Source organism: Strongylocentrotus purpuratus, unplaced genomic scaffold (genome assembly GCF_000002235.5).
Source record: "Strongylocentrotus purpuratus isolate Spur 01 unplaced genomic scaffold, Spur_5.0 spur5_scaffold_17, whole genome shotgun sequence".
Taxonomy (NCBI): Eukaryota; Metazoa; Echinodermata; class Echinoidea; order Camarodonta; family Strongylocentrotidae; genus Strongylocentrotus; species Strongylocentrotus purpuratus.
This window is the reverse complement of record NW_022145602.1, coordinates 2,610,370-2,626,216: the sequence shown is the minus strand read 5'-3', so window position 1 is coordinate 2,626,216 and position 15,847 is coordinate 2,610,370. Positions and strand designations below refer to the sequence as shown.

General features: G+C 37.5%; 1 protein-coding gene and 1 long non-coding RNA gene across 2 annotated transcripts; both read left to right on the top strand.

The window, feature by feature from the left end:
* Positions 1 to 243: 243 nt before the first annotated feature.
* LOC100892869 lies at positions 244 to 13,169 on the top strand. The gene is made up of 7 exons (XM_030988450.1): positions 244 to 1,339; positions 1,911 to 2,153; positions 3,778 to 4,473; positions 4,874 to 5,101; positions 5,660 to 5,793; positions 6,249 to 6,489; positions 11,648 to 13,169. The coding sequence occupies exons 1-7, from the start codon at positions 526 to 528 to the stop codon at positions 11,734 to 11,736; spliced, it is 2,445 nt and encodes an 814-aa protein (XP_030844310.1). The 5' UTR covers positions 244 to 525; the 3' UTR covers positions 11,737 to 13,169.
* Positions 7,360 to 7,655, top strand: LOC115925143. The gene is made up of 2 exons (XR_004064561.1): positions 7,360 to 7,417; positions 7,608 to 7,655. It is a non-coding gene; the product is annotated as an uncharacterized LOC115925143 (long non-coding RNA).
* Positions 13,170 to 15,847: the final 2,678 nt, after the last annotated feature.

The following is a 15,847-nucleotide window of genomic DNA, read 5'->3' as shown; positions in this document are numbered from 1 at the left end:
ATAAACACTTGATTTACAGAGGTAATTGGAATCACGTTACTCCAGTCGCGTGATAAACTGGTGGTTTTTAAGTTAGATGAAAACGTGAACAGGAGTACCTTTTTTGTTTAAATGAAGGCACGTGTCGATAACGTTTAAATCTAGTTCAAAAGGCACTATACTTTAAAATCACTTAAAATACACTCCCAAAAGAGGTTACTTTTAAGTGTTCTGTTTATTGGGTATTTATTCTAATACAAACATTAATAAGTTCATTTTTGTATACGAAGTTAATAATTACTTTTCTGTCCTCTACGCCCTTTTTCTACAGAAACTAAGGATTTTATTTTCGTACAAGAATCACTTTTATGTCCTCTTCACTATTTATTTTAATGCATAAACTAAGGAGTTCATTTCCGTACAAGAATTGTATAAAGTTACTAATCACTTTTCTGTCCTCCGTGCCATTTTTTGTTATATACAGATACTAAGGAGTAAATTTTCGTCAGAGAACATCACAGCGTTAGATCAAAGAGCTTGTCTACCATGAAGGCGTTTCTAACCGTCCTTGCGACCACTTTGCTGGTTGCCATAGTATCGGGTCAGAATACTACGCCACCAGAAATGGAAGATGAGCCATTCGTCAACCCAGGAGAGATCGTTCCTGGGCTTACAATCCCATATCTGATCAACGCTGCTGGCGGCATCTGGCAGCAGGATCGTGTCATTGATTCCATGGCCTATGCTTGCAGAGAGGTCCTACCTTATATAGGTTCGGTAATACCAGAGGTAGACCAGAGAAGTCTGTATTGGGGTCCGGTCTGTGATGACGTCATCGAAGCTTCTGATGATCTAGATGCCTTTGACGCAACGGGGTGGTGTGATGATGACATAATCCCTATGATAATGATCACCAACTTGACGTCCCAGGGCAGTGATGGAAGATATCGCAGACAAGCAGGACCAACCACGGAATACCCTGAATCCATGGATAATCCCCTGGATATCATTGAAATCCTGACCAACATCACCAGAGACCTCTATGGAATCGACATCAACATGATCATCAATGACCCATCTACAATCAACACCATCTGCACCAACGTCAAGGAGAATTTCTTGAGGCCATCTCTTCAAGATTTGACCTCTCAGTTCGCGGCTGAGTTGCTGAGTGCGTTGCTTCCCCGGGCAGCTCCACTGTGCCAAGACTGGGATGGTTTCCTCCAGGACTTCGGGATAAACTCTGCCTCTCCAGAGTATCCTTTGATCCAGGATTTTGCTCGTATAGGATCTCAAGCTATGGGGTACGACAACAGGGAGGAAATCTGTCAAGCTATCACTCAAACACTCTCCGTCCAAGGTAAGAGTTTCATTTAATGATAAATTTGGGTACTAGTCATGATATTATATTGCTTTAGAAGGAAGAGTTGATTTACTGACACGTTTTTTGGAATAATGAAAATGAAAGAAAAATGGCATAGAATTTCTACCCCCGCATCTCATGGGTACTCTTTACACCCAACCTGTGGCATTAGAATTTGGGGCCTAACTTTTTAACTCGTGTCATAATAGTGAATGTATATGAGAAGATAAACATCAGTCCATTTCAGGAGGGATTTCTACTTGATAAACTGCCAAACTGCTATCCAAATAACGATGAGGATTACAAAGTATTTTATATGGTCAATATCAGAAATCCAACCTTCGCTTTATTAGTTTGATCACAATTATGCAATATACAAGAGAAGCTAGCATAACGTGTGTTTGTGCTGTTAAGATTACTCCAAAAATTATTGATCTTATTTCCTGATGAGTTTTAAATGTCCTTTGCAACGATTAAAATCTTCTAAGGTCATATTTAACCACACCCAAATTATTGTTTAGTTTGTTTGTATATTTATTTTTTTTTTATTTATTTCGTCACAATACAGGTGACAATGGTGAAGCGAGACGGTCATTCTCAACGGATTTAATTCTCAGCCTTTTAGAAATCCCGACAAACTCCGCCAGGTGTTCAATGCTGGCCAATGGAATAGTCTATGACGTCATCGAACCAGTCATCAACATCGGCGACGAAATAATGATTACCGATGAACAGCTTTACCAGTACACGGGATTCCAAAGACCGAACCCCCTTGATTCGCTCTGCATCTTCGTAGAGAATGCTTTCACAAGTGAGCTTACCATCATGATTATGTATTTATTCACTTATTTATCAGGAGAGTGCATTTATCGTATCATTCAAAGAAAAAGAAAGGGCTACACATGCAGAGTTAAAGGGTCACTCTAACCAAAATGTGCTAAAAAATGGAGAGAAAAAGACATGTAGAATAAATTTTGACGGAGATTCCGAATATGACAATGATTTTCCTTAGAAATCATCAATAATTCTGGAATCCATTAAAAAAAATGACGACTCAAAACGCGCAGAAAAACAACCCAGTTTCAGTAATGACGCATTTGACGTCACTACAGGCGTCTTTCCGGTGAAAATGTCTTTAAAAAGCTAACTATGATGTTAATTGAAAACAAGACATTTATCCGAAACATAATATGCACTTGATAATCCCAGTACGTTTCTGGCAATTTCGTCATTCCTAATTATGAAATTATGAAGTTATCAAATCGGACATGCCCGCAATGATGTCAAATGTGTCATCAAACCACGTGACCGTATTACCTTTTTTAGTGGGGCGTAGCCCAGCAAGCATGAAAACTGTGAAAATGGATGGCTGTCATCATTTTTTAGCCCTCTCTATGTCTGTCTTAAGGACCTCTAGTGGGTCTACGTAGCATGCGCAGTGCAGGTTTGCGAATCCAGCTGCAAGGCCACCCAGCGAGAATTGCCTGGAGGAGCCAGAGCAGTGAGCATAAACAGTACACCGTGGAACTGCGATAACGATGAGCGTTTACGATGAGCGTTTCAAATCGCTCATTCTGCCTTCAAGATTGAGCTTAAACGCACCCTAAATCGTAGATCTGCCTCTTCCTAAATTAATAGACCGGTTTACTAACATATTCAAATCGAATGAATACTTTTTAAACAAATGTTGTTCTTGACAACTTGACAGCTTGCCCGAGGCTTGCCATACAAAGCAGCATCTAACGTATCCTGACTGGATTCCAAGTATTGTAGTTCATTCATAGATAAAAGGTTAATAAACAATTCGTCACTATTATATGTCCCCTAGGATAGAAACATCCATAAATTTGAATATGTTAGTAAACCGATATATTGAGTTAGATTTATTTTCATGTGATAATTATTATTGTAATCTTTGCCAATGATCTATAGCCTGTGAATGTGGTACAGTTTAAGTTAAGTATTATCACGATTACAAATATTTTCGAAAAACAAATGTAGGCTCACATTGAAATGCGCCAATTATAGTGACTAATTACGCAAACCAAACATGTTTCTAACGGCTCGTCCAGACAAGGCGCGGCAAAACTTTGGCTTAAAAAAAAAGATTATGTTTACATAAGGTGCAATACGTTTCACATGTCTATATGTTATGACACATAGCTCAGTTGCCCTTCATATACACGTAACCCCCCCCCCCCCCAAAAAAAAAAAACAACAACAAACAAACAAACAAACAAACAAAAACAAAAACAAAAACAAAAACAAAAACAAAAAACAAAAAAACAACGTTAACAACAACAAAGCCCCATATCCGAATAAAAAGCCCTAAGGGATAAACAATAGGGTCTAGAACTTGCCATTGAGCTGATTTCTTGAAAATCCGAGCGATCGTTTTTGTTATATTTATTGTTTCTCCTCCTTTCAAACCCCAGCTGTGGTGGATCTACCAGACCCAGTTCCATTCCGGTTCATCCCAGACACTAATCTGACTGTCGAGTTCTTTATCAACGCCGCAGGAGGAGTATGGATCCAGGAACGTACCATTGATTCTCTAGCCTTTGGATGCACTGAGTTCCTGCCAGATCTTGAGTCCATGATACCCGATTTCCGCACGTTCTCTGCTTTTTATGAGCCAGTCTGCAGAGAGGTACTTGTAGCAGCCAACGACCTGGCAGTCTTCGACGCAGAGAGTTCCTGTACTGATTTAACAGCTGTTTTTACTGATTTGATATCCACGGACGACGGCTACAGGAAGCGGAGGCAAGCAGATATGGCGGAGGAAGATATGTTTGATTTCATCGGAATCCTAAGTAATACTACCAAAGACCTCTACGGCTTGAACATCTCCGACCAATCCACCGTATGTCCCAATATCAAGCAGTTTCTAGAACCATCATTACCCGAAGTGGCCACCAGGTTTCTCACTGAGCTGACCAGCGCAGTGCTTCCTCAAGCAGCCCCCTACTTTTGTGAAGATTGGGAACAGTTCCTTTCAAGTGTCGGGATCTCCAAGACATCGCCCCACTATCCAATCATCTACGATTTGGCAGATATAGGATCTCAAATGCTTGGACATGACAGCAGGGATGCTATCTGCGAGGCCATTCAACAGGCTCTATCATATGGACGTAAGGCATTTAGGATCAATACGGACTTTACACTATCACCCCAATAGCATATTGATGATATCGGACCAGCCCCTTCCGACAGGAAGCTTACACTCAGTATGGGGGTGTTTTTGTCTGTCCCGAAGCTTGTCAAATATAAAGCCGTAACTTTTGCCTTAGGATTTACAAAATGTATGCTTCACATAGGACTAACAATATGTCTTTCATATTATTATATAACATAATTCTTAAAATAATTCTGAAATACTGCATATAAGTTTTTACATATTCATCTTGTAGAGTCAAAGACATATTGTTGCATTTGCGTCGCATGGAATTTCGTTTGGTATCTCTCTATATTAGTTGTCCGATTGTTCCATTCTTTAACATATTTTGTATTCTATTTCGTGTGTACACATAGGGGCAGACCGGAAGGCCTTAGGGAGGGATGCTCTTGAGAGTTTCCTCGATATCTTCACCGACGTAGAGAGATGTATGATGATTGGGAATGACGCAATTGATGACATCATCGAACCTCTCTTCGGGATCGATGTTCCTGGGTTTGAAGTCACGAGCTACCTGATCTCTCGATACACCGGTTACAATGGAGTTAAAGATATCTGCAATGCACTGGAGACGGCATTTACCGGTGAGTTTAAACGATTTCGTACCTAGGGTGGCCACACCTGCCCAAGAATGGGAGATGCCTAGACTAGCAAAGGTGTCATGGTGTATTAGTAGGCCTATAGTGGTTGAATCTCAATCAAAAGGTCGAGGGTTCGAATCCTAGCCTAGGATTAATACGACTAACGTTCTCTGGCAAGCCATTAATCCAATTGTCTGCCACTCTCAACCGGGCATTAAATAGGTACCCGGTATGATGCGAAAGTCATTGTGGTTTACTCAGCATCTTTGGGGCGTCTATTTAATAGGGACTTCTAGATGTGCGTGGACTGCTACGTGTAACATCCTTTTAAGGTACTGTCAGTCACATGTGACGTCCTTTAAAAGAACGTCACACGCAGCAGTCCACTTTGTCAACGTGCAAATCTAAGAATCCATAATGAGGCATGGCCAAGGGGTGCACTCGGGTGAGAATGTGCATATTACATGGTGTGCAGGTAAGCCTGCCAGTGCATAAGAACTCAGCATAAAAGTGGATTTCCTTATGATTGTATTATTTTGTCTTCACCGTTATTGTATACAGTGTTATCTGGGAGTACTCTGACACTGACCATAACCGGTGAAACCCTTAATGGCGAAGAACTGATGTACACAACTGACCTGACCAACATGGCCTCCCCTGCTTTCAAGAAACTTGAAACAATCTACTGCGGAGTGGTACGTAAACATTGTTACATGTCATTTTTCCGAAGTCCATTATTCTGAAGGTTCGTTTTTTCTGAAGGTTCGTACATATTGAGAGAGGATTCACGATTCCGAAAAAAATTAAAGGGTTCAATACAAATGGTTCATACTTCTGAAAATGAGTTCCTGATATACTATCGAAATTTCACGAGATTTGTATCTGAAAAGATGGCCGAAAAAACCCGAAGTTTTTATATTGCTATGCACTTCCTAATTCCGCAATAATGTACCTTCATTCGGAGATTGCAGAATCTTTTCTTATTTGTAATAGATGAAAAGCTCAGTCTATTAAAGTAAAGTTTCTATGCCTCCCTCTAATTTTCTATCACCCTTTTCTCTCTCAATATGTTTCGTATCACACATAAAGTGAACGAGGTCCATAAAACCCATTTAAACAAGAGACTGTGTCGATATCGTTTTCTTGACAGGCCACGAATCATCTCGAGCGGGAGCTAGGATCAGATCTTCGTAGACTGGACTGTGTAGCCAATTCGTTCAATCCTGGCAGCATTGTCGCTGAATTAGAGATTCAAGTCTTTGCTACCACCCAAGATGTGGCTGATTCTCTCGCTGAAGACGTGGCTGAGCTGTCTACCGGTGAAGGTCTCGTTCTCTCCTCCGATGGGGACTCCATGTCCGTATCATCGTTCTCGGCTACTCCTAATTCCGGTAGGCTAGTCCATCTTTAAAATAGTTATAGTCATATCGATGTGTGGTGCAGTGGTCAAATGGTCTAGTGGTTACGCCCCGGACTGTATATAATGATAACAATACTAATATTTCGCGTATATAGCGCTTAATACAATGTCTCTAAGCACTTTAAAGATATACTATAACCCCGGTCATTGGATTCAGTGCTTACCCACACACACTGTGTGCGCAATCTCCACTCCCTGGGGAGCATTCTAGCCAGGTGTTACTCGACGCTCAAAAACTATTCGACCAATATCACATGGTTCATGGTTCGCGATACAAGTCCCGGCTGGAAATATTTTTCCTTTTGCGAGACATTAACATTAGGAAAACATCTCATTTGAGCTCTGCTCACCAGTTCACCACTTTTCCTGGAGCTACCATAATCTGATAGGAGCACTGACCACTGATAAAGGGATTACCAGTAGGGTCCATGGGGAGAGAGACAGTGGTCAATCATAGCCTAGTTACTGATAAAGGGATTACCAGCTGGTATCTGATATCCAGTCCAGATTCATAGTCTTCTTATCGCAGACCCTACACCTATATTTATAATAGGCCTGGATTCAGTGTGTCTAAAGTCTCACTTCATATTGTTTTTTTTAGCAAGTACTAGCTATTTAAGTTTCTTTTACGTATAGAAGAGAACATTGATGTGCTTGGCAATGGAAAAATGCAGAAGGAAAATATAAAGGGAGGATAAAATAGGGAAAGACGGGTGATAATAAGGAAAGATGGAAATGGAGGGAAAGAAGGAAGAGAAAATAAAGAATAGCATAAGGAAAGATGGAAAAGGAAGATAAAAAGTGTAAAAAGAAATACATAAGGAAAGATGGAAACAGAAGATAAAGAAGGTTAGAAAAAAAAAGAAATACATGAGAAAAGATAGAGAGAATAAAACAAGGTGACAATAGAGGAATACATAGGGAAAGATGAAAAAGATAAAATTAGGAGAAAATAAAGAATAACATAAGGAAAGATGGAAAGGGAAGATAAAAGAAGGTTTAAAAAGAAATACACAGGGAAAGATGGAAACAGAAGATAATGAAGGTTAGACATAAAGAAATACATGAGAAAAGATGAAATAAAACAAGGTGAAAATAGAGGAATACATAAGGAAAGATGAAAATTAGAAAGACGGAGAAAATAAAGAAGGGCATAAGGAAAGATGGCTAAAGAAGATAAAATTAGGAGAAAATAAAGAAATATATAATGAAAATTAGAAAAGAGATGTTGAAAGAAGGAGAAAAATAAAGAATAATATCAGCCGAAAGGTATTATAGAACAAAGGTGATAATAGTGAAAAACATGAGGAAAGATGGAAAGGAAACATTGAGAAGATAAAGAAGTTAATTGGACAAATAAACTTTAAAAAAACCACCAACCAACAAGCGTTAACTGGACCAAACTTTGATTGGTCATGTTGCTGCATAATAACCTAAAAAGGGCGACTTGAAATAATCGCACTGTCACAAGTATTTTAGTTTTTCTGCATAAATATAATCATTACCTTAAAACATAAAGGTTAGATGGCTTATGTATTGAACCAAATCATTAATAGGCAAGCTTGCCCATGCAGTACCTCTTTGATCAAACGACACGGCAAATTTTTAAGAACACTAAAAGAAAATACACTGAAAAACGGCCGCTCAGAGTGCCGGGCGCATTCACGATACTGCATGTGGCAAGCTGTTCCGAATTGGGTGGTGGAGTAACGCCTTTAACAGAGGCTATATTTGTCGACCTTACCCGACTTTCAAATGGAGAATCTCACTTTTCGGTGAACGGGGACCGAAATACCCCACTTGCGTGTCTGGTATTACAGACCGCTTTCTTTCCCGATATCTTCGCGTACACCAAGCTTCGTGAGAATGAGCAATCTCAGAATCTGGATGAATGTTGTCCTTGTAGTGTGAGGTTCATGAGTAATTATTGTTATAAACTACGACATATAGTATGGATGATAATGTTTGTCAAGTTTATTGCGGACTATGTCATCCTCATAAAAGTATTAGATCAAGTAAAAAGGCTTCAATTAAAATAGTTAAACATGACCAGAAATCATTTCGATGTTAAGATATTTTTGACGCACTTCTCGTCATGATATTAAATTTATAACATACAACGAAACGAGGACATCATAATAATAAAGACGTTCGTTGTGCAGATATGTATTTGCTTATTAATACATACAGTGACAAAAAGAATAATGCGCTATAATCATGAGCAAAAAACCAAGAGGTTTTGGAGAAAGGTAAAAAATCATCCGAGCAGTCAATTCTTCAACAATCTTTAGTATCAGAAAGCGAAAAGGTTTAACTGTCGTGATAAAAATGAGCTTGTCATAGAGATTTATTATACAAGTAAGCATCGAAATGTTTCTTTAACGAACTGCTATAAAAATTTTAAACCAAATACACTTGTGCTGAAATTTCATATCCTCAGTATCGAGAAGCATAATGTTCCATTATGGTTGCATCAACTATTGTAAAATAGATTAAGTCCTTCGATGTCTTGTAATGCCCTAATTACTCGGCTAATTATTATCTTTCTAAAGGATTGTAGATTTGAGAGTTTCTGTTTCTTTCGTGTTACATGCAATGGACATTCAATCATCACGGCTTGATGTGTTGCGGGGAAATAAATATTGTATCCTATACGTATACAGATCATATTAAATCGAATAAAAGTTTGATGAAATTCAATTCTTATCTTGCCAGAATCATCATTTTTTTAAATACCGTCTTTATAACGAATTCCAAGAAATATGCCGTCTGCCTAAACAACCACCCCCCCCCCCCTATTTCAAATTTGACGTCTGAGCCCCGGCCACTCCCTATTTTCAAATCCTTGATCTGCCGTTTGGGGGGGGGGGCAAGAAATAGGCAAAGAAAGTTGAGTAGACCTTGAGATTACGCACGGAATAAATGTAACGAAAACAATATTTACAACATTCTATTCTTGCTTTCATACCTCAAAAATATTTAACGGTCAAACCAACAAAATGTATGTTTTCCCGGCCTTTCCTTATAGGCCTACGCCTACACCATTTTTCTAAACGCGTTCGAGTTTATTTCGTCTATGCGAATAAATTTGGTGGCGGAGTAACGCCTTTAACAGAGGCTATATTTGTCAACCTTACCCGACTTTCAAATGGAGAATCTCACTTTTCGGTGAACGGGGACCGAAATACCCCCACTTGCGTGTCTGGTATTACAGACCGCTTTCTTTCCCGATATCTTCGCGTACACCAAGCTTCGTGAGAATGAGCAATCTCAGAATCTGGATGAATGCTGTCCTTGTAGTGTGAGGTTCATGAGTAATTATTGTTATAAACTACGACATAATTTTAGTATGGATGATAATGTTTGTCTTTCCGGACCGCATGACCGTTACCAAAATCGCGGAAAAAGGGGTCAATTTCAAGCAATGTCCGCGGACAAAATATTCCTCGAAATTAAGAAAATAGGGGGGCACATGTGTCCCCGAAATTGATAAATAGGGGTCAGGAAGAGGGAAAAGAGAAAACCGGGAAGGGAAAAGAGAAAACGGGGAAGAAAAATTCTCGGAGCCGAGTCTTGTCCTTGAAATATGGTAAAATAGGGGTAAATTTGCGAAACTGTCCTTACTATCTTATAAATAGGGGTATTCCAAAGTACGATTTTGTCCTTGTTTTGACGTAAAAAAGGGGGTTAAATTTCACAAAATGTCCTTGAAATTGACCGCAAAAGGGGGTTATATGCATTGGTGGTAACGGTCATACGTGTCACTCTTTGCAGGGGAGTGACCCCACCGGGACTATGTCATCCTCTTAAAAGTATTAGATCAAGTAAAAAGGTTTCAATCAAAATAGTTAAACATGACCAGAAATCATTTCGATGTTAAGATATTTTTGACAATTTTAGACAATATCATATTATTTAATTGTGTCCATGTACTATATCGAACTAGACAATTATGATGAAACTTGAAAGGAACATAATTATAACCAGGAAGTTCCTGATATAACTATGCTTATAAAGTGAAGCAAGGAAGATGAAACTGGCATCTCCCATGTATACCGGTAGCTATGAGAAAGGACATAATCCGAACCTATATGAGACTGCGAATAAGACTAGAACATCATGGAGGAGTTCCAAGCAGTACTTATCAAGGTTGGGCTGGCGATGTCCTGGCAAAGTTTGTTTATACTGCAGATTAGGGACTCTAACTCTCTCTTGCTCTGTGGTGAGCTTACCACCAAAATGCACCCCACTTTCGGGTCCAAAGTGGGGTGAAGTTTAAATGGACTGTTTTCATCATGTCTACATATGCCACTCTCCATCCAGGTGTTAAATTGGTACCCGGTTGGAAGCGAGCGTTAGTGTTGTTGGATTGGCATGTGTGCGCTTGTAAAGTGGCGCATGGCCGAACTACTCCTCAGGGAGCGCAGCGTGTGCACCGTCATGTGCGGATCTGGAATTGAATCCAATGACAGGGGAAATAATGATAATAACAATTTAAATGGCTCAGAAACGTAGTAAATAGCGCTTTACAATATGACTATTATTCACTATGAATATGACGGACAAAGAAAGAGGTCAAAATATACAGTTCCTAAGGTACACAAAGGAACATCCCTTCACTGCTTTTATGTAAAAATGAGTAAAATAGGTGAATATGCATGTGACACCTGTTCAACACATTTTTACATAATAGAAGTGAAGGGCTGTTCCTTTGTCTACCTGAGGAACTGTATATTTTGTCCTCTTTCTTTGTCCGTCATCTTCATAGTGATTATTCCTTCGATCAAGGATTTAATTTATTATATACATTTATTATGGGGTACGAATTACACTGATATAAAAAAAGTTCACCAAACTTCGGTCGAACATGACAAACTGACCTTTTTTCAAGAATTTAGATCGATAAATGATATTCAATACAAGCAATTAAGAGTTTTATTTTGGTATATTGGTTAAATATAAATACATGAACACAACATCGAAGGGCCTCCACCGGTCACCGGACTCTAAACTCTAATTTTAAACGCAAAATGTACATACTCAAATTATTATTAAAGTTTTATTCAAGACAGGTCTTGAGAGTATTCTTTTAATTATGTTTCACTTTCTTCATCTCTCTTGAATTCCAGCTACTACCAATGGTGGGCGGGGCTTGTTAACTGGAGCTATTATAGGCATTGCAGTGGGCGTGGTCATAGTAGATGTCGTGGTTCTATAACTCATTGGATACTTCGTCGTTCGCCGCCCAGGTCAAAAACGTTCGACGATTGCCTGAGAGTACTGCATTATTTGGTTGGTTTGTTTGAATGTGTGTTTGCTTGTCTGTTTCTAGTTTGTGCTGAACTCAATGTTTTTTGGCTTCAAGCACATCACGCCATGTTCAGACTGAAGCCCTTGTGTATCATCACCCCTTAATGCACTATTATGTTAATGCTACGTTGGTATGTAAAGGTAATATATTGTTTAATGTTTTGTTTGTTTGTTTCTACTTTGTGCTGAACTCAGTGTTCCTTGGCTTCAAGCACATGATGTAATGTTTAAATCAGACAATATTGTCCATACGGTTTGTAAATGCATTGTCAATCATTGTTTTTTTTTATGTAAGATGAAACAGTAGCAAATAAATAATTCAAAATCAGTTACAGATGTAGATGAAGAATAATTTTGAAATCATATCATGATTTTTAATCGAAAAATTTATTAAGAATGTAATTGCTAATAGCACTTGTAAATGCATTGATTTACATTGGTATGTAGAGGGTGTATATAGTTTAAAGTCCATACGTTTTGTAAATGCATTGGCAATCATTGTTGTTTATGTAAGATGAAACAGTAGCAAATGAATAATTCAAAATCAGTTACAGATGTAGATGAAGAATAATATTGAAAATCATATCATGATCTCGAATCAAAAAAATGTATTAAGAATGTTATTTCTAATAGCACTTGTAGGGGCACTGAGGTTTATAATCACATGATGTGCCATATAAATACACCATATTATTGTTAAGTTTGGATACCATCATACTTCATCTCTGTAATTAAGTTTTGGAAATGTAAGACATAAAGGCGTTAATTCAATTTAAAATACGATAACATTAGAATCATTAGATCCCTTCGAATGTTAAAAATTGATATAACTCTTATAATTAAGAGCAAAGTAGGAATTTTGAATTCCTTAAATTGTCCAGATATTTCAGCCATTTTATTGAGAAATACTCCCTTTTCAGACTTATATACAGTCCAATCCATTATGGTATGAAATTCATCCCCAACCCTTCCTAAGTTACATTCATTACAAGTACTTAATGTGAAGGTATTTTTTCCAGTCGTCTATGTCTTCCAGTTTCTATCGCCTAGATGAACTAATTCTCAGTCTGCAGATATTTGTTCGTAATTGTACGGTTTTTAACAGTTAATACATATGATTCTGTTTGTATACTCTGCTTAAATAGTATATAATTATATTCTCAATTGATCGTGTTCTTGCCATGTACACACTCATTACATAAATCAATTTAGAACTGGCATTGCCAAAATCTTTAATTTTGGTTTATATTTCTAATAATTGTGTTGCTTTTTTAATATTAGGGAACTTGTACCCGAATTATTGGAATAATTTAAATAAAACTGTCTTTGATATATTTGCTAGATTAACCCTCGTGTCCTTGAATGTTCCATAATTATTAAATACAAGACCTAAATATGTTGCCTGTTTAACAATTTCAATCTTTTAACCATTCACCTTGAAATTTTGATCTTTCAACATCTTTCCGTTCTTGTTACAAATAGTCATGTTCATTTTGTCAATATTAACATTCGACAGCCATTTATTACAGTACACATAAAGTCTTTCTATTATGTTTGCATTTCAATTCTTGACTTTGATATCAATACAATGTCACCTGCATGCATTAAACATTTCACTAAACTTTCCATTCAATTACACGGGATGAGTATCAATAGTTCCCAACTCATGTGGCAGGTCATTTAGGTATAGCTTAAACAGGGTGGGACTTAAAGTACAGCCTTGTTTTACGCGACAATTGGTTTCAAAATACTAGGTTATCCTTTCATTCACCTTTACACTCAGTTTAAGGTTGTTATACATGTCAGTAATAATTTCGTAAACTGGCCTCCAATTCCACAGGTCAACATTAGATAAAACAGTCCTTTCCTCCAAACACTATCGAAGGCTAATATAGTACCGAAGCTGTGACATCATACAAATCTATTTTTTTGATTTCTCAATGTTTTCTTCATTTTCCAAAAGAGCATCACACATTTTGAATATGTTAAGTATTTGCTGAGATATGACTATCTGAATAAAAATATTCCCTATAGAAACTCAGTGTTATATCGCTCTTATTTTTGATGACGTTACACTTCACCACTCTTTTTCAGCAGATCAACAAAGCAAAAAATAGACATGACTCTTTTCACCAGCCTTGTTTGTTCAATTGTGGTTTTAAGTGTTAATATATGGTCTGACGTTCTCAAAATTGCATCATATCTAGGTGTTTCATTTACTTTAAGTTTGTTGATACATGTAAAAACCTAAGTAGACTCAATGGAAAAATACAATAAGCTAAAGGTCTTTGTCAGATTCTCTTCATTTAATAGTTGACTCTCAATAACTGGATGGTATGTTACGGTAAGTTTAACAACAAATCTAACCCTTAGGGTTCGACTTAAAATGTCAATTGGTATTGAGAGACAACATAGAGTCTTTTAAAGAAGTGTATTAATCTTTCTCAGATCACCTGGTCGGTCAGATTTTACCATCTACCAATCTACCTTTCAAATGAATTTCAAATACAGAGAACTCTCTTGAATACATTGGATGGTAGTCTCGAAAGCGGAATAACTTTAGTCCATGGTTTAATCCACCAAATAAGTATGGAATGCCAAGTGTCCATATTAATATATTTTTGAATAATTTGATATGTCCCTAAATTACCATGATAACATAATTATATCATAGTTATATTGTTGTTTATTTATTGTGTTATTAATTTCGTTTTAATTAGTGACAGATTAAATTATTCAAAAATATATTCATATGAACACTTGGCATTCCATACTTAGTCGGTGGATTAAACCATGGACTAAAATTAGTCTGCTTTCGAGGATACCACCCATTCCCTCTGATGTGTAAATTATGCAAAAAATTGTATTAGGTAACATGCTGTTGTAAAAAAAGGCTTGCATCCAATAAAAAAAACATTGCATGCTCGATCTTGTTATTGGAAGCAAGTCAGATTTTAACCTACGATATATTGCTTGCTAGGCAGCGACTTCATCATCAGGCCACCACTGGTCCATTACACGGTCATGATTATGAAAAATACCTCACATCTCCTGTAACATTGTGACATATTTATTTTGATCAGTCTTCCTTTAGAGCAAAAGCTTTGAATGTAAGATTTCCTGGGAGAAATTTCAATTGTTCTTAAAAACAAACCTTGTCAAGTTAGAGCACGCGATGGCGGCTTCAAGAGGAATCGTGAGAGATATCAATTGTTGTAATTCAACTGAAACTTATTAATAGATACGAAAGTAAATATTTTCCAAAATAAATCATGGCAACAATATTAGTCTAGATATAAAAAGCCTATTCCTTTAAAAAAACATTTTGCATGCGTTTCGATTTTAAAGTTTAAAGTTTTATTTCAATTCGAATCCATAAAAAACAAATAAGATACTGATTATATACAATATAGAATACAGAGAACACACACAAAATGGAACAATGTTTACAATGACTATGCGTTTACAAGAACTTTGGATAGTACTACCCCGATTGCGAGAAAGAGAGAGAGAGAGAGATAGAGAGAGAGATAGATAGAGAGAGAGAGACGATAGAGAGAGAGAGACAGAGAGATAGATTGAGAGAGAGAGATACACAGAGAGAGACAGAGAGATAGATACAGAGAGAGAGAGATAGATAGAGAGAGAGAGAGAGAGAGACGGCAGAGATAGAGTACACAAGAAACAAGAGAACAACGATCATAGAATAATTATAGGGGCGATGGATCCCTGTGGATACCAGCCTTTGTCGTTAGGGTGTTCAACCCCATGTGAGGAGAAGAACAATTATGACTGAAATAAATGTTGAGCAGCGAAAAAGAAAAATTGACATGAAAATTGAATGGAGGAAGAAAAAAGGGTGGAAAAAGCGACAGAAAAGGGAAAGGTGAAGATGGAATAAGAGTGAAATAGATAGTGTGTGTGTGCGCGTGTGTGTGTGTGCGTGTAATTGTGAGTGTATAGTAGAGAAAGTGAGTGTATAGTAGAGAAAGAGAAAGAGAGAGACTGACAGTTATATC

Coding starts and splice junctions, on each gene's coding strand:
- LOC100892869 (XM_030988450.1), top strand. CDS start 526: ATGAAGGCGTTTCTAACCGTCCTTGCGACCACTTTGCTGGTTGCCATA. Junction 5,102..5,659: donor ACTGGAGACGGCATTTACCG/GTGAGTTTAAAC, acceptor TATTGTATACAG/TGTTATCTGGGAGTACTCTG. Junction 6,490..11,647: donor CTCGGCTACTCCTAATTCCG/GTAGGCTAGTCC, acceptor CTTGAATTCCAG/CTACTACCAATGGTGGGCGG.